This window comes from Gastrolobium bilobum, unplaced genomic scaffold (genome assembly GCF_033153095.1).
Source record: "Gastrolobium bilobum isolate Gb01-03AN ecotype WA unplaced genomic scaffold, APGP_CSIRO_Gbil_v1 utg4610, whole genome shotgun sequence".
Classification (NCBI taxonomy): domain Eukaryota; kingdom Viridiplantae; phylum Streptophyta; class Magnoliopsida; order Fabales; family Fabaceae; genus Gastrolobium; species Gastrolobium bilobum.
The window spans coordinates 60,617-83,841 of NW_026896635.1; the positions used below are offsets into that span (position 1 = coordinate 60,617).

Here is a 23,225-nt window from a genome sequence, read left to right on the forward strand (position 1 = left end):
GAAGGGGAGAAGCCGGCGAGAAGGTCTGTGCAAGTCGCGACGGAAAAAAAACGTCTGGAAGGCGGCGCGTGGTGGCGCGTGCAGCGGCTGACGGCGATGGGTCCAGCGGCGGTCGACTCGTCGGATCCTTCTGAGTCGAATGGTCACCTCACTTTTTTGATCGGAGATCAGTAAACTAGGTTTCTGTGTTGGACAGATTCAAGGCGGTGTTTAGGAGGTGTTTGACGGTGATGGAAGTGTTTGGATGGTTATTTCAGATTTGAATTAGGGTAGGAACGAACCCGCTCTGATACCATATTGAAAAGAAGTTTTTGTATATTGATATTGAATAAATTACATGAGTGAGTATTTATACACGAAAGAATCGCTAAGAATGACTAAGCGATGACTAATCAATCCTATCACAATCCTAATCACAATCAATTCTAATCAATCACAATTAATCCTAATCAATCATAATCAATCCTAATCAATCATAATCAATCCTAATTAATAGGAAATAAAAACGGAAACATGTTTGAATTCTAATTTTCTACAAGAATGAACAATAGAAAATGGAGCATCAGCTCTTTTATTGACTTTATTAGCAAAGGAGGAGTGAGTATGCTTTCCTGGCTGACAAGACTGACAGTTTAAAGACTTAAGACTGGATAAAAAAGGAACCACATGTTGAAGCTTAGGAAGACTTGGATGACCTAGACGACTGTGGATTAATTCAGGAGACTCTGTGAGAGAGCACGCCACTGGAGAAGGTGGTGTAGTCAGATAGTAGAGACCTCGTGACTCATTGCCAGCTCCAATCGTCTTCCCTGTACCCGGATCCTGCATAGAAAAAGTTTGTTTAGAGAAGGTAATAGTGCATGAAAGAGAATGAATCAGCTGGCTAACAGAGATTAAATTGAAAAGAATGCCAGGTATATAATAAACAGAGGTCAAAGTCAAAAAGGGAGTTGGGTTGGCTTGCCCAATTCCAAGAGCAGGGACCTTAGTGCCATCAGCAAGAGTAACAGAAGGTAGATTATTAGAATAAGAAAGTGAAGTAAAGATATCCTTATTACCACAAAGGTGATTAGTAGCACCTGAGTCTATTATCCAAGGTCCAAGAGATGATTGAGAAAGACAAGCAACATGATTATCAGTGTCTTGAGGAAGAGACTGAGAAAAAACCTTCTTGAGAAATGCCTCATAGTCAGCATTCGAAAGAGTTACTGATCCAGTAGAAGGTGATGTAACATCAGTCTGAGCAAAGTTGACAATTGATGGCTTCAAGTGAGGGTACTTCCTATAGCAACATTCTTCATAATGTCCAAGGTTCTGACAATAATTGCAATGAGGCCTCTGTCCGCGGACACCCTATCCAAGGCCACGTCCGCGACTGCGTCCACTATTCCAATTGGAATCATTGGCACGAGAAACAAACGCAGTTGAATCGGTGGCTGGCACATGTGTGGGTGCTGCGGATATATCCTTGAGATTCCTAAGGCGCTGGAAAGTTTGTGACAGGCTAGGAGTCACAGCACTGGTTAGAATATTTTCACGAACACTTTCTAATTCCTCTGAAAGTCCGGAAAGGGTTACGATCGTAAAGAAGCGCTCCACCTGCTTCTTGTACGCAGAGGCATCTGTAACATGAGGTAACATAGCTAAGAATTCCTGCATCAAAGAACGAATCTTACCAATATAAGTCTCCATTCGAGCATCTGGTGATTTGCGCAAGTCCATTATCTGAGAAACAATGGAATAAAGCTGCTGAATATCATTGGTGTAGAGATTTTTGGCTTCCTCCCATACGTCATAGCAGGTCTCAAAGGGGATGAAAATGTCTATAACTGCCGGATCAATGGATTGCCAAAGGATACTTAGTAGTTGAGCATCAATCTTTTCCCATTCATGAATCTGATCATTTGGAATATCAGCAGATTTTGTCGTGAGATGTTTACCGTGTCCCTGACCTGTAAATCAGATCTTAACGAAGGTAGACCAGGTCTTGTAAGTAACAGATCCGGTTAGTTTCATCGATGTAATGGATGAGGTAGTACTGGAGATGATGTCGAGCGCTTTACTTGAGCTCTCCATCACAAAAAATAAAGGAGATAACAAGAAAATAGCAAAGAACTAATTGCGCAAAAACGTAGCAAAAAGATGTCCAAACAACGGGTTTTTCACTGATATCTTTCAAACGGATGGGACCCACATCGAACGGAGACCAGATCTGGAAAGAGGACGAGGAGGCGAGCAAGATGGTGGTGGTCTGGCCTGGAACGGTGGCCGGACGGTGGCTCACGTGCCAGAAAAGTGACTCGGCCACTGGAAACTTCCACCGGCGCGTGGATGCTCCGATCACCACGCGGCTTGCACAGACAAGGTCGCCTCCCTGAGCCGCTCCTGATCGCGTGTTGGTTGGCCGGAAAAGGTGTCTGATGGCGGTGAACAGTGGCGGACGGTGGTTTTATGGTGGTTTCCGGCGATACGAGGTTGAGGACAAAAAATTGGTGACTAAATAAGGGTTAGGTGTGAAAGGAAGGTTGCCAGTATGATGCACGACACGATATGCGGAAGCAGGGTTTCCCAGAACACAAGCTCTGGTACCAACTTGAAAGTATGAATGTATTGTATTCTATTGTGTATAAAACTGTACAAGAGTTCTCTATTTAAAGAGATTAAATGACCTAATGAGCTAAGCTCAAATAACCTTCTAGAATAATAAACTATTAATAATAAAACTAATATTATTTCTAACAATAAGATAGGACTGACGACTCATTGCTGAGTCATTCTTGTCTATCTTTTTCATTTTTCACTTGTATAAATCCTCCTATTTATAAATCTATAGAATCAATACAATAAACCCTTTTTTTTTACATCTTTCAATATATCCCCAAAAAAACTTTGCTGCTTAGAATTTCACAATATTATTTTCTCAAATTTTTTACATGCATTTTGAAATCTTGCATTCAAGTTTCCTAATTGCCATCTTCATTACCATCCATGGCTAGTTACATTTGTGTGATATAGTGATAGTGTACTCCTTAGATAATGTGTTGGGCCTCTGTTTTCTGACAATTTATTATCAGGATATTGCTGGTACCTTGGCAACTGAAGAGGCTGAAGATGTTGCACAAGTGGCGAAACTACGTTCAGCTCTAGAATCTGTTAATCATAAAAGAAGAAAGGTGCGTTATTTTGTTCAACTGTAAATTCTGAAGCATGCCTGTAAATGTGTTATATAAACTTATCTTTGCATTTATCTAGAATTCATACATGAGTTCAAGCTTTTGTCATTGCATTGGTTACTAGATAAAGTTTTTATTATAAATATTAATATAACCCCTGATTATAGTGTAATAGAATACCTCTAAAATCGTATTCTAGGACGCGTCTTAGGGGAGTATTAGTTACTGCTGACTCAGACAAAGCGACGAATGACAATGAAGAGAATATTCTAAAAGGTGATGTGGGAGGCAATTCTATTAATGTGGAGAGCAATTCTATTAGGAGAGAGAGAAAAGGATGATTGAGAAATTTAGTTACTATTAGTATATGAGGGGAGGAGAAGAGGAATAAAGATTTAGGATGGAATTGGATTTGGAAATTGGGAGAGCATCAGCACCTCTCGAATGTGTTGTAACTTAAGCTTTTTTTTTTCTGGTGTTGTTTATTGTTCTTATATTTGAATTTTGCAATTTCTTTTCTTGTTCAAATATATAGAAAATCCAGATCCTTTTTTGGGCCAAAAGATATCTTGTTTTCCTCTGTTAATTGGTTATTCGATCCAGTTCTATCACAACTTGGGAGCTTCGGATGGTAGTTACGAGAACCATGGATTCTCGTTTGGAGGCCATGGAGGAACACTTTCGCAAAAATGAGGAGAATGTGGAGGAACATTTTCGTAGCACGAATCAGAGGTTAGACGAGATATTGCAGCTTTGCAGCAAAACCGTCGAAGCCCCGAGCGTAATGACCATAGAGACCATCGTAGACGAGGGTGTTCTCGTAGAGATAATCAAGGATCAATGGAATCTAAGGTTCGATTGGAGATACCTAGGTTTAATGGTGATGATATGTACTCTTGACTCACTAAGGTTGAGAGATACTTCCTAGTGAATCACATCGCAAATAGAGATATGGCCGATGCGGTGATGGTGGTTCTGGATCGTTTGGCTCTAAATTAGTTTCAAGTTTGGGATATGAATAACCCAAACGCATCTTGGGCAGACTTTAGATCGGATGTTATGGATCGCTTTTAGCTTGAAACAACGAGGAGCCTTTACCAAGAGATGATGAGTTTGAAGTAGGGTGTCAAAACGGATTGACACGACACGGATTTGACAAGACACGAATACATCAACACGAACACGACACAAATTTTTATTCGTGTCAAAATCTTCAACACGAACAACACGCAAAATAGAGGTTAAAACGGTAATTGACCAAAAAATTTTCAAATATTGGTTGAAATTAAAAATAATTAAAAAACTAAAAAAAAATAGTAAAAAATAATTAAAAAAATAAGGGTCGACATGCAACATGACACGAATTTTTTGCGGGTCATTTTTTCCAATACGAACACGACACAAATTTTTTTGTGCGTCAATCCGAACACGAATTTTCGTGTCGTATCGCAGGTCAACCCGCGTGTCATAACCTGTTTTGTCACCCCTAGTTTGAAGCAAACAGGGAGCGTAGCCAATTATCGCGCGAAATTCGAGCATATCATCGGCCTGATGCATTACATAGATGAGAACATGCTTTGTGAGATTTGGCTACATGGGATTTGTGAGATCCTGAGAACAGAATTGTTGCAGAAGGACATTACTAGCTTGGGAGAGCCCATGAAAGAGACAACACTCTTGGAGAAAAGAAATCAGGCTTGGGTAAGTGGAGGATTTGGGGTTGGGCCCAATGGAAGATGGAATGGGCTTGGTGTTGCGACTCGGCAAGTGCACCGGTCGTTAAGTAATAAAAGTGTACCGAAGTACGAGATCGTTCCCACGAGGATTGGGTTTCAAACACTAGTTCGCTAATCGCGGTTTAGTTGGACAATCAATATTGAGATTAAGAGAATTGAAATTGAAAAGAAAACAATTAATAACATGCAAATTAAAATTCAGAATTAAAAAGCAATTGGAAAGATGATTGATGTAAAGAACCAATTCAACCCAAAAGCTTAAGCTGTTGAGTGAGGCTACATTAATAGTTTTTTATATATCTCAACACACCCCCTCACACGAGAGCCCATTGGGCTTGAAGGGTGGACAATGCACAGGCCACCCTACCTGTGCGAACAAAGAAATTCCACTTGAAAGAAAGTGGGGGACGGCGAGGATCGAACCCGGGACACGAGGCTCTGATATCATGTAAAGAACCAATTCAACCCAAAAGCTTAAGCTGTTGGGTGAGGCTACATTAGTGGTTTTTTTATATCTCAACAATTGATTTAAAGATTAAAAACAAGCGTAGTTAGGGTTTCGACTTCTCTCAATCTCCTCTATATGCTATGAATTAAACTGTCAAGAATCTGCTCTTAATATAATGCCAATCAATTCTTTCTAAGTTAATTAGGGCTCAATTCCTTGTTACCCTAAATCTATGTGATCTTGAAAGAACTCTATTTCCCCGATTATTCCCCAAGAAAACATGCATTAAGATCAAGAATTTAAAGATTGTTCAATTGCCCTATGTCTATCCCTAGATCACAAGGATTGTGATAAATTTATCAAATCAGGGTTCATGCACCAACATCCCTATTGTCATACAATTCCCCTAATTCAATCTATAAGGAGCAAACTCATAGAAAACATTAAAGACAGATAAATTTATTCAATTATAAAAAGAGAAGAATTCAGAGACAATTTAATTCATAAACATAAGGATTCAATTGGGTTCCATCTACCCCTAACTATAGAAAAACTTAGCCTAGCATACTGAATTCAAAAGCAATAAGAAAGAAAATAGTTCCCCAAGCCTCCATTGGTGTGATGTTGACTTGGTTCCCCAGTGCTCCAACACTCCGCAACAGGATTCCTCCTTTAGGTCTCTGTGTATTTCCCATGGTGTGTGTGTGAATGAATGAATTCCATTGACCCCAAGCTCCCTATTTATAACCTTTGAAGCCATATCTTTTAATTCTTCATCAAATCTCCCCACGAATCTCTATCAATTCCCAATCAAATCTTGATTTGTTTCTGTTTTTATTTAAGATCCTGCAGATTGGGCTGACTGGGCTTGCATTGGTTTCTTTTGGTTCAGATTGAGCTTCAAATCTTTTGTTATGATTCTTTGATCACTTCTTAGCACCAAATCTTGTGGATTTACCTTCAAAATATGCAAGATATCAAAACATTAGCTTAATTTTCAAATCTTTATGATTTTATCATATAACACCTTGAATTCCATACAATCTACCATATAATTCTTGTAGAATTTAGCATAAAAGCATGGTAAACTAAGGGTTTATCACTTGGTAGGAGTGTGCAGCCCAGTCGAAACACCCAACTTACCTTGGATGCAAGGCATATGAATTATTCAAGTCAAGGTGGAAAGGTGGGAGACACGCGAGTTTCTATCAACGCTCCAGCAATTACACACGTCCCAGCACTAATACACGTGCCAATGCAATTCCTGTACAACCTAACTTGACCGAAAGCTCTAGAAATAATGGCATTAGGGCTGAGGGAAGGAGACTAACGCGGAGGGAGTTACAGGACAGGGTGAGAAGAGGGGCATGCTTCAAGTGCAAGGAACTATAGAGCCCTAACCATCGTTGTAAAGTTTCTCAACTAAGCTTGTTGCTAGTTGACGAATGTGGCAATGGAGAGGCAACATAATAGAGAACTGTTGCAATGGAAGAAAATCAAGATAGGGGCGAGGAAAATCAAGATGAGGGCAGTGGAAAAACTCTTCAACTCTCCATGTATATTCCAAACAATGCGGATGTGGGGAATTGTTCAAGGGGAGAAACTCATTATATTAGTGGATTGTGGAGCAACTCAACTTTGTGAGCGGAGCAATAGCTGAGCGCTTAAGGCTGAAGATGGAGGACACTCCGCAATATATATAGTTGAAGTGGGTGATGTTTACAAAGTATCCAACCAAGGAGTGTGTAAGCAGATTAAGCTCCAAATTCAAGGTATAGCTACTATACAGGATCTGTACATTTTTTATTTAGGTGGGGCTGATATTATTTTGGGCTTAGAATGGTTAAGGAGTTCGGTGGAGATTAAAGCAGATTTCCATGTGCTCACTCTAAAGTTTAATGTTTCGGGTCAAGAAGTGGTATTGAGAGGAGACCTTTCTTTGACTTGTAAAAAAATCTTGGCATCTTTTCATTCAGCTATTAAGGTTATATCTGAACAGGGACAGGGGTGTTTAATAGACCCGCAAGGAAGTTCACATGAACTACATGAACCAATAGTGGTTTGGAGGGAACTTGAGTGTTTGGTAGCTGAGTTTGAGGATATCTTTCGCATTCCCACGGGACTGCCTCCGTGTAGAAGGCTAGAATTGGGCCTGCAGCATATAAACCGGAATTACCTTATGGGTGTAGAGTTCATCTTGTGTTCCATGTCTCTGTTGAAAAAAGTGTAAAGAACCTTGGGATACATCACCCCAAAAGCTAGCTCAAAGGGTGGGAGTGCCCAAGACCTTATAAACTCCACATTAGTTGCACATACAACCAATGTGGGACTATATATCTCAACACGACCCCTCACACGAGAGCCCATTGGGCTTGAAGAGTGGACAATGCAACAGGCCCAGCTTACCTGTGCTAAGAAACGCCACAAGAGAAAGTGGGGGGCGGCGAGGCTCTGATACCATATAAAGAACCTTGGGATACACCACCTCAAAAGCTAGCTCAAAGGGTGGGAGTGCCCAAGACCTTATAAACTCCACATTAGTTGCACATACAACCAATGTGAGACTATATATCTCAACAAAAAGCCATCTCTCCAACAACTGTTGTGCAATCATTGCCTCCTATACTTGCTGATGATTGGGAGCTTCAGGTGGAACCCGAGGCTGTTCTTCAATGGTGCAAGACACCAAGGGCAGAACTGAAGTTCTCATTAAATGGTCACAGCTTCCCTCTTTTGAGTGGAAGTTCTGTATCTGATAACCTATGTTCGAGAATGGATGGCTATTTTATTTAATTAGTTTGTATTCTTTGGTCTATGTTCGTAATCCATAGCTCATCAATTCAGTCCTAGTTAATTTATTTCTTCATACGTTTTACGATCAGATTCTGCAACAAATGAGAAGTGATGTAGCTTTATTGACATTGGAAAATGGTGGTTCACCTATTCAAAATCCTTCTACAGCAGCTGAAGATGCACGATTAGCATCTCTCATTTCACTTGATGGCATATTAAAGCAAATCAAGGTCATTATTATTTTATTGTTCAAATCTATTTTCCAAGTTAGTGTACTGATTGGTTTTATTATCAATAATTCAAAGTATTATTTAAACAGGATATAACATCAAGACTTTCTTCCGTGAACATCATTAGCAAAAGTAAGAAAAGAACAGCGCTTGCTTCACTTGATGAGCTAAAAGAACAGATGCCTTCACTTCTTGAAATTGATCATCCATGTGCTCAGAGGCACATTGCAGATGCTTGCCACGTGGTTGAGGTATGCAAAGTGTTTCTGTTGTATACCTTTTTAGGGTAATCATCTTATCCTCCTTTCAATTGGTGTATGAGTTGATAACACTTTATAAATGACCATCAATACTGAAATGAAACAAAATAAAGTGTTTGCTCTGCTGCTTGGGACTACAGCTGAGCTAAAATACTAAGGAATGAACTGATGAAAACAAATGGATTGATGTTCTTCCTGATGCCTGAATCCTCTATTCTGTTATGATACAGTCAATTGCTGAAGAAGATGACCACATTCAGGATCTATTACATATTGGCAGACCATCAATGGATCTGGGCTCTGGATCCGAAATTGAGGTCACACAGTGGAATGTACTCCAATTTAATACAGGCTCTGCCTTACCATTTATAATAAAATGTGGAGCAAGCTCTAATTCAGAATTAGTTATTAAAGCTGATGCTCGAGTTCAGGAACCTAAAGGTGGTGAAATTGTGAGGATTGCCCCTAGACCCTCCGTTTTGGAAAATTTGAGCTTGGAGGAAATGAAACAAGTATTTTCCGAACTACCTGAGGCTCTAAGCTTGCTTTCCCTAGCAAGGACTGCAGATGGCACTCGCGCACGGTATTCTAGATTATATAGGACCTTGGCTACGAAGGTTCCATCCCTTAAAGAATTGGTCAGTGAGCTCGAAAAAAGGGGTGTACTCAAAGATGTGAGAACTTGATGTTTGAAGGCTAGATGGTTATTAACTCATATGCCTAGAGTTTGCTGTGCATTGCTAAACTGCTAATGCTTTTTGGGAGTTGGGTTAAGTGATTCTGATATTACATATCTGTTGGTTTTGCTTTTTTTTGGGGAGGAAAAATCTCCGTATGTACTATGTAATCGTTACTCTGCTTGCGCTTATTGTATTTAGTAATTATTTTAGTAACTTTTCCTACAGTTTTGCCTTGTCAGTAAATCAAAATAGCTTGATTCAGGCTAGTTAATTTTCAAACACGTTTGCTGGTTGAGTTCAAACAGGTGAACAAGTTGCAGCACCCGAATCGATTGATAAATCCCCTTTTTTAAATATTGAAGACAAAGTCATTGTCTAATCCTATTATCTTTAATCAAATTCTCATATTTTTCATCCACTCTCTATGTAATCATATTCAGCTTTGCCCAATCAAAATTTTATTGCAAATAGAGGATTGTTCAGTTAGAAACAATCAAAAACAATAAATTTGATGAATTAGAATTTATACAAATTTCGAAGGAATGTCAGATAATTTTGAATTATTTATGTTATTAATTATTATTTTAACATGACGAATTTAATATCAATTTCTAAATTAATGTAATCAAAGTAATGTCAATAATATAAGAAAAATTAGGAAAGAAAATAAAAAAAATCAATGATTGAATCAAAATACTTGTGATACTGTTTAGCCTATGCAATACAAAATTCTTTTATATATATATATATATATATATATATATATATATATATATATATATATATATATATATATATAAAACATGAGATATATTTTTTTTATGTTGTTGGAAAAAAGTTACCTCATATTGTAAAAATAAAAGTATAATGGGACTCAGAAAAGACAGAAAAAAGAGTGGTGAGACTTAATTTTTTTTTATGTGTAAGAAAATTGTTACATGAGATAATCCATAAAATATCACATTTTATTAGACCTGTTTAGCCTATGCAATACAAAATTTCAAACATTTAACTAATTTAATTCTTTTGACAAATTATTTGTCATTGAGATTTTCTTTGTATAAAAAAACCCTCTGTATGCTGTAACTCGAGACTCAGACACTAACTTGAATAAGTTCAGACCGGAAAGGGGGAGACAACATCACCAGAAGCATGTCGGAAACGGGGTCGGATTATGTCCTACGTTCATGCGTGGCGTTACTTTCTCGCCGTGATTTCACTTCTTGCCGTGAGTTAGTTCACCGGGTCCCAAGATCCGACCCGAATATCTCTGCTCAAGTGGACCAAATCCTAGCAATTGTGGACGTTCTCGGTGCAGCGGAGCACCGCCTCAACAAGAACCAACTCAACTGGTATTCCATTCTGAAACTCACCCCTGGCGATCCGGCGAATCACCGCTACCTTGCACGTCTGCAGTTCAAGACGCTAGTGCGCCTCTTGGACCCCAACAAGAACAAATTTCCCTTTGCGGAAGAGGCCCAAATGCGCGTCCGTGAGGCCTGGTTCGTGCTCTCCGACCCAGTAAGGCGAGAGCGTCACATCCTTGATGTCCGTGGCGGCAGTGGCACCTCACAGCAGCCTGTGCAATGTCCCTCCAACGGAGATGCTCTGAACCAGAGTGAGATGTCGTTTTGGACAATGTGCCCTTACTGCTGGTACTTGCATGAGTATGAGAGAAAATACGAAGATTGCTCTCTCCGGTGCACTAATTGTAAGAGGACATTTCATGGTGTGGCGGTGAAGCCTCCGGCACCGGAAACTATAGTGGAGGGGAAGGACCAGTACTATTGCTATCACTTGAGTTTGCCTTTGAGGTACCCTATGGGGGATCACAACTTCCAGGGCAATGGAAAAAAAAAGATGAGGATAAAAACAGTGGCTAACAGGGTGAGAATGAAAGGGTTTATTGATCCCAATAGTGACTCTGACTTGGATGCAGAAGAAAATGGAGATAGGGTTTGGTAGTAATGGAACTTGGAAAGGTGAGAACTTTTTGGCACTTTTTTGGTTTTGATAGTTCTTCCACCACTATGGAGGTAGTGTACACGGGAATTATTGGCTAGTTTTCTCACAAGTGTTGGAAAAAACGGAACTTTATGGTGGAGTTGTCGACTGTGTGTTTTATCTGTTAGGGAAGGAGGCATGCATTGCTTGTATTATATAGTTTTTGCAATGCGCCCAACTGATTGTATTCTGTTCATACTCTTTAATGAATTGCTTTTGTTTTATAATAGAATTTATATCAAATACTGGTGATCGTTTACATTACTGATGCACGTCTAATATAGACGACTTTGGTTACAAGATAAGATCGTTTACATTGCTGTTTGTAACAAACAATAGAGCAACTAACTGATAAGATACCCTGTACATTCAAATATATTTAAACTGAGCTTTATCCATTTATCTATTTATGCAACAGCCGTAACAGTCATAACTAAGCCACCTTATGTTCTAACACTCCCCAATGCTGTCAAATGGTCCTTTAGCTTAAAGCCTTTAAATATATCAGCCAAAAGAAGAGTTGAACGAACATACTCAGGGGTGACAGTGCGATTGACAATATGATCCCTTATAAAATGACAATCGAGTTCAATGTGTATTGGCTGCAATGTGGAGAGCAGTTTGGTTATCACAATAGAGCTTCACAATCACAGGTTGAGGATGAGAAATACCAAGAGAAGCTAAAACTGATTTAAGCCATAATTCTGCAGTTGTAGTGGCCATGGACCTATACTCAGCTTCGGCTGAGGAGCGAGAGACAGTGATTTGTTTCTTAGTTTCTGTATGATGGTCTTTTTTTATTTGGGAAGCAAGACAAGGATAATATATGAATATGTTGCACGTGTGAATAACTCAGAGGCTATGCTTCTCATCTTGTGGATATTCTTCTTTTATTCAGTTTGCTGGGATTATTGTTTATCAGTTTAGCTTGATGCCCAAGCGCTATGTTTCTATTCTTGGTTGCTGGGTAGCCCCCCTTGAAATTTCAAAGACTAGTACTATGGCTGAGTAGGTTGTTGCTCTGAGACAAGCTCCTGTTTCTCATTACTATGGTGAGTTGAGAAGAGTGGGTAATGGCTTCAAACATAATGCTACTCAATTTCAAAAACCAAGGTATCCCCAATCTTTTCACAAACTTGGTTTGAAGCTTTTCCATGTTGCTGCGGGTGCTGATTGGTGTCTTCTGTTCTACCCCTCATCTTTGGTGTTTTTTGGAAGTATATTTTGCTTAGTATTTTCTTTGCTCTGACCTCGGGTTCTGTCATTCTTTTGGGAGCAGTTTGGGCTTGCATTGGATGGTGTACTGTAAATCACGGATGTTTAGCTTTCCAATTCTTCAGTTTCTATTGTTCCAAATCATTAATGCTTCTTGTCGAAGCTATTTACTTTTGCTAAGATGATAATTATTGGTTGAATGATTGCTTGTATATATAAATCATAGATTATTTGTTTGAAACTTAACATTATATTTGTTAATGATATTCTCAATTCTCAGTACTTTGCCTCATCCTTCTTTCCCTTTTCCCAATTTCAAGACTATTGAGCTTGTTTGTGAAATCCAGTGCATTAATTTGAGTGATATGCTCATAATTTTTTTTAGTTTGTTTTAAAAAATGATAATATCACGAAAACTGATCGGAGATATGGCTTTTACATTGCCCGAGTTCATGATTCTTTGTTGAAGAAAGTGTTAAAAAGAGATAAATATATGAAGCTCTACAGCTACCGTTATGGGTTAAAGTGGATTTGCTGAGATTTATTTTGTTGTACCTTCATTCTGCTTTTTAAGTTTCTCTCATCTACTTAACAGTGATAAATTATGTCTAGCTTCTATTTATCAGAACTTTGAACTCACTATTGTGTTTTCCCCTGTTCCTTGGAGCTTCAATAATATGGAAAAAAAGTTCATTGTTGAGAATTGTTCTGGAACTACAATAGCCTTTTTCATCTCAGCAGTCCAAGGGTTAGTTGAAGTAGTGTGTAGGATGTGCCATAAAACTGAAGTGTGTGAGATTGGGGAACATATTTTCTGGACTTGGTCAATTCCATTACACTTTTGGAGGAGTGTTAGTCTGCCCAAGGAACAAAATCTCCATCATAATTTGGCCCCTCTAAAAGTTTATGGCTCCGCCATTGACTATGCCAAATTCTTTCGTCAAGATAATAGACTAAATTTTTTTATCACAAGCTTGACCTTCATCAAGATGATTGACTAAAATTTTCATGACAGACTTGACTAAATCTGGTTCAGCTTAAAACAGACTATAAAACTTGAGGAAGAGGATTTCTTTGATTTTATGATGTTTTATGAATAATTCAGTTGCACAAAATTTGGCTCTCCATCTTTTTTTCCCATAGCTTGGACAGTTTCTGTGATGCATGGGGTGATATGTGTCTTGCTTAGAGAATTCTCTTTCTCTGATTTTCTCTTTTCTATCGAAGGTGGATTATAGGCTGGCTGACACCTGTAATATGGATTCAACTGTCAGATATAAAACTGAGTATTTAAATAAATATTGGCTTTCCTTTCCACATATTTCGCATGAGGCTTTCCTTTCAACATATTTCGCATGAGGCTTTCCTTTCCACATATTTCGCGTGAGTACCACCCATAAAGATATATCACGGTATATATTAATGCTGAAACAAAGGCATTGATAAGTAGTGTTGGTGCATTTATTATTCTGGTTTTTATCAGTTTTGAATAAGCTGATTGTCTTTTTTTCTATTTAATAGTACTGACGGGCTTTTATGTTTGCTAACTCTTTTCTCTATAACTGGACTCGGTTGTTGTGTCTCTTTGTTGAGAAAATTTATGGTTTTCTTCAGATCTAATCTAAGAACATCTTTTCATTATCTGTCACTGCTTTCTTCAAACTTAAACGGGTCATATAACATCTTTGGAGTTTAAATCTTCCCTCTTTATTTGATGGTTTTATCTTCTTAAAACATCCGTTTTGTACTCATCCTGTATTTGTTTCAGCTGGATATTTTTTTCTTTCTTCTGTGAGTTATTTCAGTAATCTGTTACATGTCTGTCATTTCTTAATTCTTATGAATTTGACATGAGGTATTAGAGTTATGCCGTTAAACATGTAACTCCACAAAACAAATATAGATGTGTAAAAATTTCTATAGAAATTTTGCAACATAAATATAAGATTACAATTTTTTTTTTTAAAATCATTATGTAAACCAGATAGATTTCATATCTGCGAATTCAGTGCTCAAGACATTACTATCAAAAACTATAAAAAAAATTCTTAATTTATCAATTTTATTAAATTTTCTCATAAATTAATAAACCCAGTACCTTGAATAATATTTATAAATCTAAATACTAGCCTATCTTGTTTTATGCTTGCTTTACCTACTCATCTTTAATACTGTTAGATCAGAATTTTAAGAGGAGAAAGAAAGGATGAAAATTAATTGAGATTTTGATCTAACAATATTGAAAAGGAATAGCTAGAGTAAGCATAATATCCATTCTCATGTTTTGATATCATAGAAAGCAATGCTTCCTTTGTTAAATTTGAAGTTCACTCCACTGATTTATATATATAGTCAACATCACACTCTATACTCTAACTTGAGAATGAAAAGTGGGACAGACAACATAACTAGAGGCATCTTGGAATCTGGATCGGATCATGTTCTCCATTCATGTGCTAAGTTGCTTTAGTGCCGTGATCTCATTGCTTGCCGCGAGTTCATCCACGGGGTTCCAAGATTCACCAAAATATGTTTGCTCAAGTGGACCAAATCCTAGCAATAGTTGACGTTCTAGACGCAGTAAAGGATCGCCTCAACAAGAACCAACTCAATTGATACTCCATTCCCAGGCTCAGCTGTGGTGAACTGCCTATGCACTTCTTAGACCTCGATAAGAATAAGTTTCTCTTGTATAAGAGGCCTTAATGAGTATCTGTCGGATGTGCTTTCTGACCCATTAAGGTGAGACTGATAGTGAGATCTATGTTCGCGCTGAACTAGGATGGGATGTCGTTTTTAGACAATGTGCCCTTACTGCTGGTACTGCATTAATATGAAAGAAACTACTACGATTCATTACTTTCAGGACAATAAGGAAAGAAGGATGACAATAAAAACAGTTACTAACTATGTGAAATAAAAGGATTCATTTATGTCACTATACTAACTTTACAGAGCAAATCCATTCTCTATATACATATAAATTTGTAAAAATTTCTACTGAAATTACAAGTTATATCACATAAATACAAAATAATAAAAAAAAAATCAGGTAGATTTCATATCTGCATATTAATCCTATTAGCAAGACAAAGATACTTAAAGAATGTACTTAAGATGCAATATTTTATATACTTAATCCTGTTTATCTACAATGCCTAAGAAAAATATAATCAAAATTCACTCTCTACAATTAGCAGAAACCCAGTGTCACATTTTCTGTTACACTAACCAGAAAAACACGAGTCAGGAACGGAGACAAACTCGATTGATGCTATCCTACAGCTTTGCCTCGGCAACATTGCAAACTGCTACCTCGTGCAGCTGCTGTTTAAGATGGTCGTGTGACTCTAATAAGAACAAGTTTTTCCTTATCAAGAAGGCCCTAATGAGACTTGGGAGACCTGATTTGTGCTCTCCAACCAAACGAGGAGAGCCTTATTCAATTGTGAGACGATGATGGTGCAGTGCGCCCCTCCTTGAATTATTCGGTCATGCAATACTTATTGAATAGAAAGAACCAAGTTCATTTCGACCTCAACCATTTACGATGGGGGGAGCGAATGCCCAGGGAAGAAGCTTATTTAAGAGAATATGTTCTTGCATGGCTTTTTTTTTTTTGTAGAAAGCTCGACCAGCGATAAAAAGTCTTTGGCCGAAGCCAAAAAGAGGTTGACCCACTTCATTCGCTGTAGCTGCCAGAGCCATGTACTCAAGGTTGAGCGTCATTTTTTATAATGTGCCCTTACTAGTAGTATTGTCATGACATGAGTTTGCGAGAAAATACAAGGATTGCAGTTTCCAGTGCAGTAATTGACGAAGGAAGTTTCAGAGTGCGGTTGGGGAGCTGCCGGTGGAGGGAAAGGAGAAATACTATTGCTATCCCCTCTGAGGTACTCTGGGGTGAACCACGTTATTCGTGTGAGGAGGTGGTATCACACAACTTGGGGGCAAAGGAAAAAAAAGGACCAAGATAAAAACTCTGGCTAATAGGGTGAAAAGGAAAGGGTTTACTGATTCCAACGGTGACTTTGGTTTTGGACGTAGCAAAAGATTGAGAAATCTTGTAGAGCGGTAGAATTTGGAAAGGAGAGAAGTTTTTTGTTTTTTGTTTTTTTTTTTTTGCACTTGTTTGGTTTGGATTGTTCTTGCACCACTCAGTGGGGAGGTAATGTGTTTTACACTTCTTGGGGTTAAAAAAGGAACTGAATAGTGTGGTTGTTGATTATGTGCTTTATCTGTGTTAGGAAAAGAGGCATGCGTTGTACTGCGATTCAACTGATTGTAATATGTGCCTACTCTAAATGAATTGTTTCTTGTTTGAAGAAAACTACTTGAGTTTTTAGCGGGAAAATCGATGAACATGTAGTACTTGTAAATAACTTCGAGGTTGTGCTTCTCATCTTGTTGATTTTCTTCTTTTATTTTATTTGCTGATTTATTGTTTGTCAGCTTAACTTGATACCCAAGCCTTATGTTTCTGTTCTTGGTTACAAGGGTCTAGGAATCATAAAGGCGAATATCTTCTTCTTTTTTATAAAGGCGCATATCTTAATAGTAGAGTTATAGACATACTAAATTATGGTGAATTCTTTCATAAAGATAAGTGATTAAAACTTTTTTTATGGCAAACTTGACCAAATCTTGATCAACATAAAACACAGGATAAAACTAGAAGAGAATTTCTTTGATTTTATGATTTTCTATGAATAATTTCAGTTATACAAAATTTGGCTCTCCGTCTTTCTTTCTCTTTTGCCATACGCTTCCACGACAGATTTTCGGATGCAGTGGTTGATATGTGTCCTGCTTAAACAATTCTCTACCTATGACACCTGTAATTTGGATTCAACTGTCTATACAAAACTGAGTATCTAGTTAAATATTGGCCTTCCTTTCCACATATTTCTAGTGTAAAAGTTTCAACTGATTTATGCATCATAATTACAAAACTACAAATATTTTTTAAAATATGTAAAGAACCAATTCAACCTAAAAATTTAAACTATTGAGTGAAGCTATATTAATGATTTTATATATTTCTAACATATCCCTTCACAAGAAAATCCATTGGGCTTAAAAGGTAAATGATACATCAGATCCAACCTAACGGTGCTAAGAAATTTCACAAAAAAAATGGGGAGCGATGAAAATCGAATATGTGACATCGAAGCTCTTATACTATGTAAAGAACCAATTCAACCCAAAAACTTAAGTTAGTAAGAGAAACTACATTAATAGTTTTATATATCTCTAACAAAATTGTTAAGTAAACCATATATGTTTCATATCTGCATATTAGTCCCATTACCAGCATTAATGTACTTGGAGCCAAAATTTTATATACCGAGCCTGTACATGTCCAGTTCATTTTATCCATCATGCATAACAAAAAAAATATATTCAAAATCCAGTATAAGTCTCAACGCTTATAAAATTTCAATTCTCGGCTACAATTGGTTTTCAGTGCATCCTCCAATTTCTCAGCTTGGTCAAAATCAACTTTAAAAGTAACCATTGATATGCCATCTTTACCGGTATCATAATCCTGCTTGATGTCTTCGACGTGAAAAGACTGCAGCTGAAAATGACATGAATAATGAGCAATGAGGCATAAGATGCGGATACATTTAAAACACATTAACGGAATAGTTCTTACAATTAAAGCAACATAATAGAGTGGTAATTATGACGGTACAGCTTTGATTTATGCATATATAGCCAATGTTTACACAGTTACGCTCATCCTCACCATCTTAAACTACCATTTGCACAAGGACCAGAAGCTAGATTGTATAAACAAAAAACCACTTCCCCCAACTAGCGAAAATATTGCAAAGAGGCTGTTCTCTGATAAGTATAAGTTAATTATGCAGTCCAGAAATGATAGACAGAAAACAAGGGATGAATAAAAAGAAATCAAGATATGCTGCTCAAAACTGATGTACACGTACACTCCAAACAACTTTTTCAGAAAATCTTGTCCTTCTCATCAGTTTTTTTCATTATCCTACCCGAGTCAGACAAAAAGAAGCATATTCCTAATCAGTGAGCCATCGATATACATCTGCAAGAACTAACCTGATGGTGGAAAACTCCAAGTAGGTCAAAAGGGACCTCTACACCCATTGGCACCTACATTTTTCATAAAATTATTCAAAAATGTCACACCATAAGCATAATGAGTTCCAAAACTTTTAAGAAAGTTAAATGCTTGGTATAGCAAGAACTAAAGATGCACTACAGGCTAAGAAAATAACTACCTTTGTTTTCACAAGGCAAGTTGGCGCATTCCTCAGGCATTCGGATGCAACTCCTCCATAAGCTCTAACCAATCCCCCGGTGCCTAATTTGATACCTCCAAAATACCTGAAATTTAATATATATCATCCAACACCAAAACAGAACAGCTTAATGCTTAATTCACATAACACGGGTTTATGTAAAAGACAATCCACAAGCACGTGCACACGCTGTGGTTAGTCAAGGATTTTGTCAAGGGAAAAAAAAAAGAGGACAGTAAACTCATGCCATCCAACAGAATCCATTAATTCAAAGTATACGATTAATCAACAAACATATGTGAAAAATCAAAATAAGGTTGTGGAAGCATTGACCTGATCACAACCACCATTACTCTATCTATTCCTGAAGAAGCAATAGCAGAATGTATTGGTTTCCCAGCAGTACCTGAAGGTTCACTATCATCATTGGACCGGTATTGATCCCCCACCTGTTACACAAGACGGAAAAACTGATGAACAAAAGATAGTAAAGTGTACACGAATAGCAACTGTGGGCATAGGTTGACCCGAACGTTTTTTCATTTTTTCCGAACCGGTTCAAAACAGGTTTGTTTTAGAATAAGTTTATATTTCAAAACCGATTCGGATATGCAAATTGGTTCCGACCCAATTGCAAACCGGTTTCGAACCGATATTCCAAACCATTCTTTTGGTTTGGTATGATTTTTAAACTGGTTTTATAAACCAGTTCGGATCTCAAAACAAGTTTAGAAAAATGTGATTCGGCTCGGTTCAATTCGGTTTGGTTATTTTGCGCAACCCTTATATGCATTATGCAGTATAATATTTTCTACCTTTACTTATGCTATGTACCTCTTCAATGTTCCGATCAACACATCTAATTTGTAAAGAAACTAGCTAGTGAAGCAACAATTTAAAAGGCAAATGAAAGAGGCATAATCAGCCACCCTTAGGCTAAGGCAATTAAACTACAATTACCGCATTGAGAGCTGAAACCTCAAGGGACCAGAAAGCAGTACTCAACTGAGGCATTTAATTCTGTCCTACTCATACCCTTTCCTTTTTGAGAGAAAACATTCATATAGAAAGCAATAATACTAACTAGATTTTCTTAGAACAAATATATATAAATATATACACGCACAGGAAATACAAGCAATCATTGTGTTTCATGGAAGTAAAAAAATAAGCCTTTATGGTACCTTATAAGCCCAGCAATTGTGGGTAGCACGTGGATCCCGGACCTAATAATCAACAAAGTGAAAAATTTAATCAATTATTCTTTATGCAAAAATAAAAAAAAAATAAAAAAATAAAACTAAGAATAACAACAATGAAGTAGTTGAAACTAAAGGGATAGCAGAAGAAAGGGAGAATGAACCTGAGAAAGGAAAGACATAGCGGATTTCTCATCAGAGATGGGGCCAGCAATGGCGATGAACTTGGATTTCTTGATCTCTTTTTCGAAGGTGACTCTCTCTTGGATTGTAGTGAATGCACCCGAATTGCTGGTGCTGGTGCTGGCCATGGTGGTTTTCTTGGCCTTGGCGATGGTGAAGAGTGAAGCGTAGATGCGGTGTTGATAACCGGGTATCGTTACAGCCACAGGCATTTATCTGTCAAGAAGATCTCCTTCGGAAATATTAATGTAAAATTAATTAAACGTTGGATACCAAGGGCTTCTCTTTCTCGTACCTTACCATTGTCCTCCCCTTTCTTCAATCTTCATCGTTTTTTTCTTTTTCTTTTGTTTTTGTTTTTGTTTTTTATTACTTTTTCTTCTTTTTCTTTTTTCTTTTTTTGGTAAACATTTCTTCTTTTTCTTTATTACGGGAATCAAAACTCAATTGTTTGATAAAAAAAAAACATTTTTGTTTACAAATTATGGGAAGCTATTAGATTTAGCTTCTATTCTTCTTATAATCACAAATTTATTCAAACATAATTTTATAAAGCTCTTATTATAACAAGAGTGTTATAAATAATGGGGAAAGTGTGTGTCAATCTAAATGACACACACTGGGTCATTTTAAATTAAACGCCGCGTTTTGGTATGAAAATTTCTCACCAGCTCTTTGTGTGTCCCCGCTCTTCCCGCGTTCTTTATTCTCCTTTCTCACTGAAAATCACATTTCTCCATCATTCTCATCTCCATTCTAAAGGTTTGGTTGAGTTGTGTAACTTGTGTTATGCGAAATCCGAAGATGGAGGAGGAAGAGCACGACGTGTACGGAGGAGAGATCCCAGACGTGGGAGTGATGGAAGGAGACGTGGACATGTCCGCCGTCGACGATGACGCCGTCGTGAAAGAGCTCGACGAGATGAAGCGGCGCTTGAAGGAAATGGAAGAGGAAGCCGCCGCACTTCTTGAGATGCAAGCCAAGGTCGAGAAGGAGATTGGCTCTGTTCAAGGTTTTCATTGCATCTTTTGATTATTCTGTAATTAATTAATTACTCAAATTGATCTTAGCATATTTTGATTAATCGCTATTTAAAAGCTTATGAGTTAGCTGGAATTTTACGTTCTTGTCTGCAATTCACTCTCACTCGAGTTATGTAATATTGTGTTACTTCAAATTTGTTCAAGCTTTGACGTTTTGACCACACTCGAGAAAGAACACTCTTATCAGCATCGAGAGCTAACTTACTTTTCTACAAAACGTGAAATTCTTCACTTATCAGGATTTGGAACTTTTTAGCTTGTACCACCTGCATCAATATAATATATGAGTAAACTAAATAACATGAATTATAAAGGAAGTCATGTAACTAATACTCAATAAGCTGTGGACTTACATGACTCAAAACATTAGGCTGAGTTCAGTCAGGAATGATCTTATATTGCTTTTTCCTTTTTCCAACTAATTAGCTATAGACTTCAATTTGACAAGTGTAACTAAATTATTTTATAAGAACTTCTATATAGCCAAAAAATTCCTATGTCCTAATTTTAACCTTTCCTTCAACACTATATGTTGCTATGTATGATTCAGCAGTCGATTAAAATCTTCATGCCTAACACTTTACCAAAGCAGAGCACTTTTCTAATAGCAAGTGTTACTCAATTCATATCTATTATGTCAATCTCTTGACTTAAAGCAAATGATAATCTAAACACGCAAGAATCATGAATCAGTCTAATCATATATATGATTTCATGAATTTGTCTATTAAACCAAGATATTTCCAGAAAAGGATAATGTATAGGCCCTACCCAGAATCCTTGAGCACCAGAATTCATCCATAAAAGAATATTTTCTAGCCAAGAAATTTAGGTATTGCAGCCTTTAATGATTTGGAACTACCTTAGCTATTTGTGAAGTTTATCAAATTACCAAATCATCTGACTACTATTTAAATAGAGACTTGTCGTTCTTGTTTTGCTGATTTTGCGTCATTATTATTCTTTTTTCAACTTATTGACTGAATCTCTTTTGCAGATCCTTCTAGTGCAGCTGCTTCTCAGGCAAACAAGGAGGAGACAGATTCTCGGTCTGTTTTCGTTGGCAATGTATGATTCACCCTATTTCTCATCATCAACAGTATTTGAATTTGAACTATGGTCCCCCCTCTTCCTTCTCTATCTTCTTTCTGTGTAGGTGTTTTTTCCGTAGGCTGGTGATCAGTTGCATATATTTAGTTCAAATTGTCCTACTGATCCTGGGTATTTGTCTGTGATACGATGAAAAAGTAGTGAAAAACACACGACAGGCCCTGATAATTGGAGGCTGTGATTCAATTCCACTAGAAATAAGCCTGTTAAATTGGAAGTTGATTTTCATTGAGATTATTTACTATTAAGACCCCCCCAATTACATTCTTTTCATTTTCTTGTGTCTTATGTTTTGCTTATGCTATGCTCGGAAGTTAGCAGCATTCTATGAAAGATTTTTAAATTTTGGGGATGTATCATATAAAACTTTTAGCAAACCTTCCCCTGTATCATTGTTTAACTTTTTCCCTCTGATTACCCCCTAATTGACTTTTGGTAATTCTAAAATTTGAAACTTTTTGCACCTGTTTATCACCAGCGATAACAGACTCGTTCTCAGTTAGGCTATCTATTCAATTGATATGTCCATATATTAATTTGGCCTGGTTCTGAAGAATGCAATAATTCTATTAGTTGGTGCTGATAAACTATGGTTGAATGGACCTTGGGCTGAACTCCATCTGCTCATTTTTATTGTATTCTTTTATTCCTTTTTTTAACTGTACAGATTATTTTGTTTTGGAGTGAATGTTGTTAATCTTCGGAGACAGGGTTTGACTTATGTCTCACTATGATCGCAGGGTCATTCTTATTACTCAGGTTCTATAATTAGCGCTGGAATGCTTATCTGGGGCCACACGGAGCGCCTCCTTCACAATCAAAACAGCAAGAGCTAAATTCACCCAACCGGAAGCAGCGATTGCAGCA

General features: G+C 37.4%; 4 protein-coding genes across 8 annotated transcripts in view; 3 read left to right on the plus strand and 1 right to left on the minus strand.

The window, feature by feature from the left end:
- The window catches only part of LOC133301166 (kinesin-like protein KIN-14B), a 63,154-nt gene extending 53,512 nt beyond the window's left edge, over positions 1–9,642 (plus strand). For 2 of the 5 annotated variants that reach the window (XM_061500787.1, XM_061500789.1), the window contains exons 20-23: positions 3,075–3,173; positions 8,240–8,380; positions 8,470–8,631; positions 8,871–9,641. In XM_061500787.1, the coding sequence (XP_061356771.1) occupies positions 3,075–3,173; positions 8,240–8,380; positions 8,470–8,631; positions 8,871–9,326 (858 nt within the window). In that variant the 3' untranslated portion in view covers positions 9,327–9,641. Of the gene's footprint in view, positions 1–3,074; positions 3,174–8,239; positions 8,381–8,469; positions 8,632–8,870 lie in introns of those variants that run through there. The other 3 variants (XM_061500788.1, XM_061500791.1, XR_009750148.1) reach the window with 3 other exon arrangements.
- Positions 9,643–10,443: 801 nt separating this feature from the next.
- Positions 10,444–11,828, plus strand: LOC133301177 (uncharacterized). The gene has a single exon (XM_061500800.1). It carries the CDS (start codon positions 10,473–10,475, stop codon positions 11,283–11,285), a length of 813 nt encoding a protein of 270 aa, XP_061356784.1. The 5' UTR covers positions 10,444–10,472; the 3' UTR covers positions 11,286–11,828.
- Positions 11,829–17,817: 5,989 nt separating this feature from the next.
- LOC133301175 (uncharacterized) lies at positions 17,818–20,526 on the minus strand. The gene is made up of 6 exons (XM_061500798.1): positions 20,187–20,526; positions 20,008–20,049; positions 19,157–19,272; positions 18,803–18,908; positions 18,621–18,674; positions 17,818–18,120 (listed from the first exon to the last, which is right to left on the minus strand). Exons 1-6 carry the CDS (start codon positions 20,415–20,417, stop codon positions 17,962–17,964), a joined length of 708 nt encoding a protein of 235 aa, XP_061356782.1. The 5' UTR covers positions 20,418–20,526; the 3' UTR covers positions 17,818–17,961.
- A 383-nt stretch (positions 20,527–20,909) lies between these two features.
- LOC133301178 (polyadenylate-binding protein 2-like) lies at positions 20,910–23,194 on the plus strand. The gene is made up of 3 exons (XM_061500801.1): positions 20,910–21,217; positions 22,246–22,316; positions 23,099–23,194. Exons 1-3 carry the CDS (start codon positions 20,995–20,997, stop codon positions 23,192–23,194), a joined length of 390 nt encoding a protein of 129 aa, XP_061356785.1. The 5' UTR covers positions 20,910–20,994.
- Positions 23,195–23,225: the final 31 nt, after the last annotated feature.

Coding starts and splice junctions, on each gene's coding strand:
- LOC133301177 (XM_061500800.1), top strand. CDS start 10,473: ATGTCGGAAACGGGGTCGGATTATGTCCTACGTTCATGCGTGGCGTTA.
- LOC133301178 (XM_061500801.1), top strand. CDS start 20,995: ATGCGAAATCCGAAGATGGAGGAGGAAGAGCACGACGTGTACGGAGGA. Junction 21,218..22,245: donor GGAGATTGGCTCTGTTCAAG/GTTTTCATTGCA, acceptor TCTCTTTTGCAG/ATCCTTCTAGTGCAGCTGCT. Junction 22,317..23,098: donor GGTCTGTTTTCGTTGGCAAT/GTATGATTCACC, acceptor CTATGATCGCAG/GGTCATTCTTATTACTCAGG.
- LOC133301175 (XM_061500798.1), bottom strand. CDS start 20,417: ATGCCTGTGGCTGTAACGATACCCGGTTATCAACACCGCATCTACGCT. Junction 20,050..20,186: donor CTATGTCTTTCCTTTCTCAG/GTTCATTCTCCC, acceptor GTTGATTATTAG/GTCCGGGATCCACGTGCTAC. Junction 18,121..18,620: donor TTGGAGTTTTCCACCATCAG/GTTAGTTCTTGC, acceptor TGTCATTTTCAG/CTGCAGTCTTTTCACGTCGA.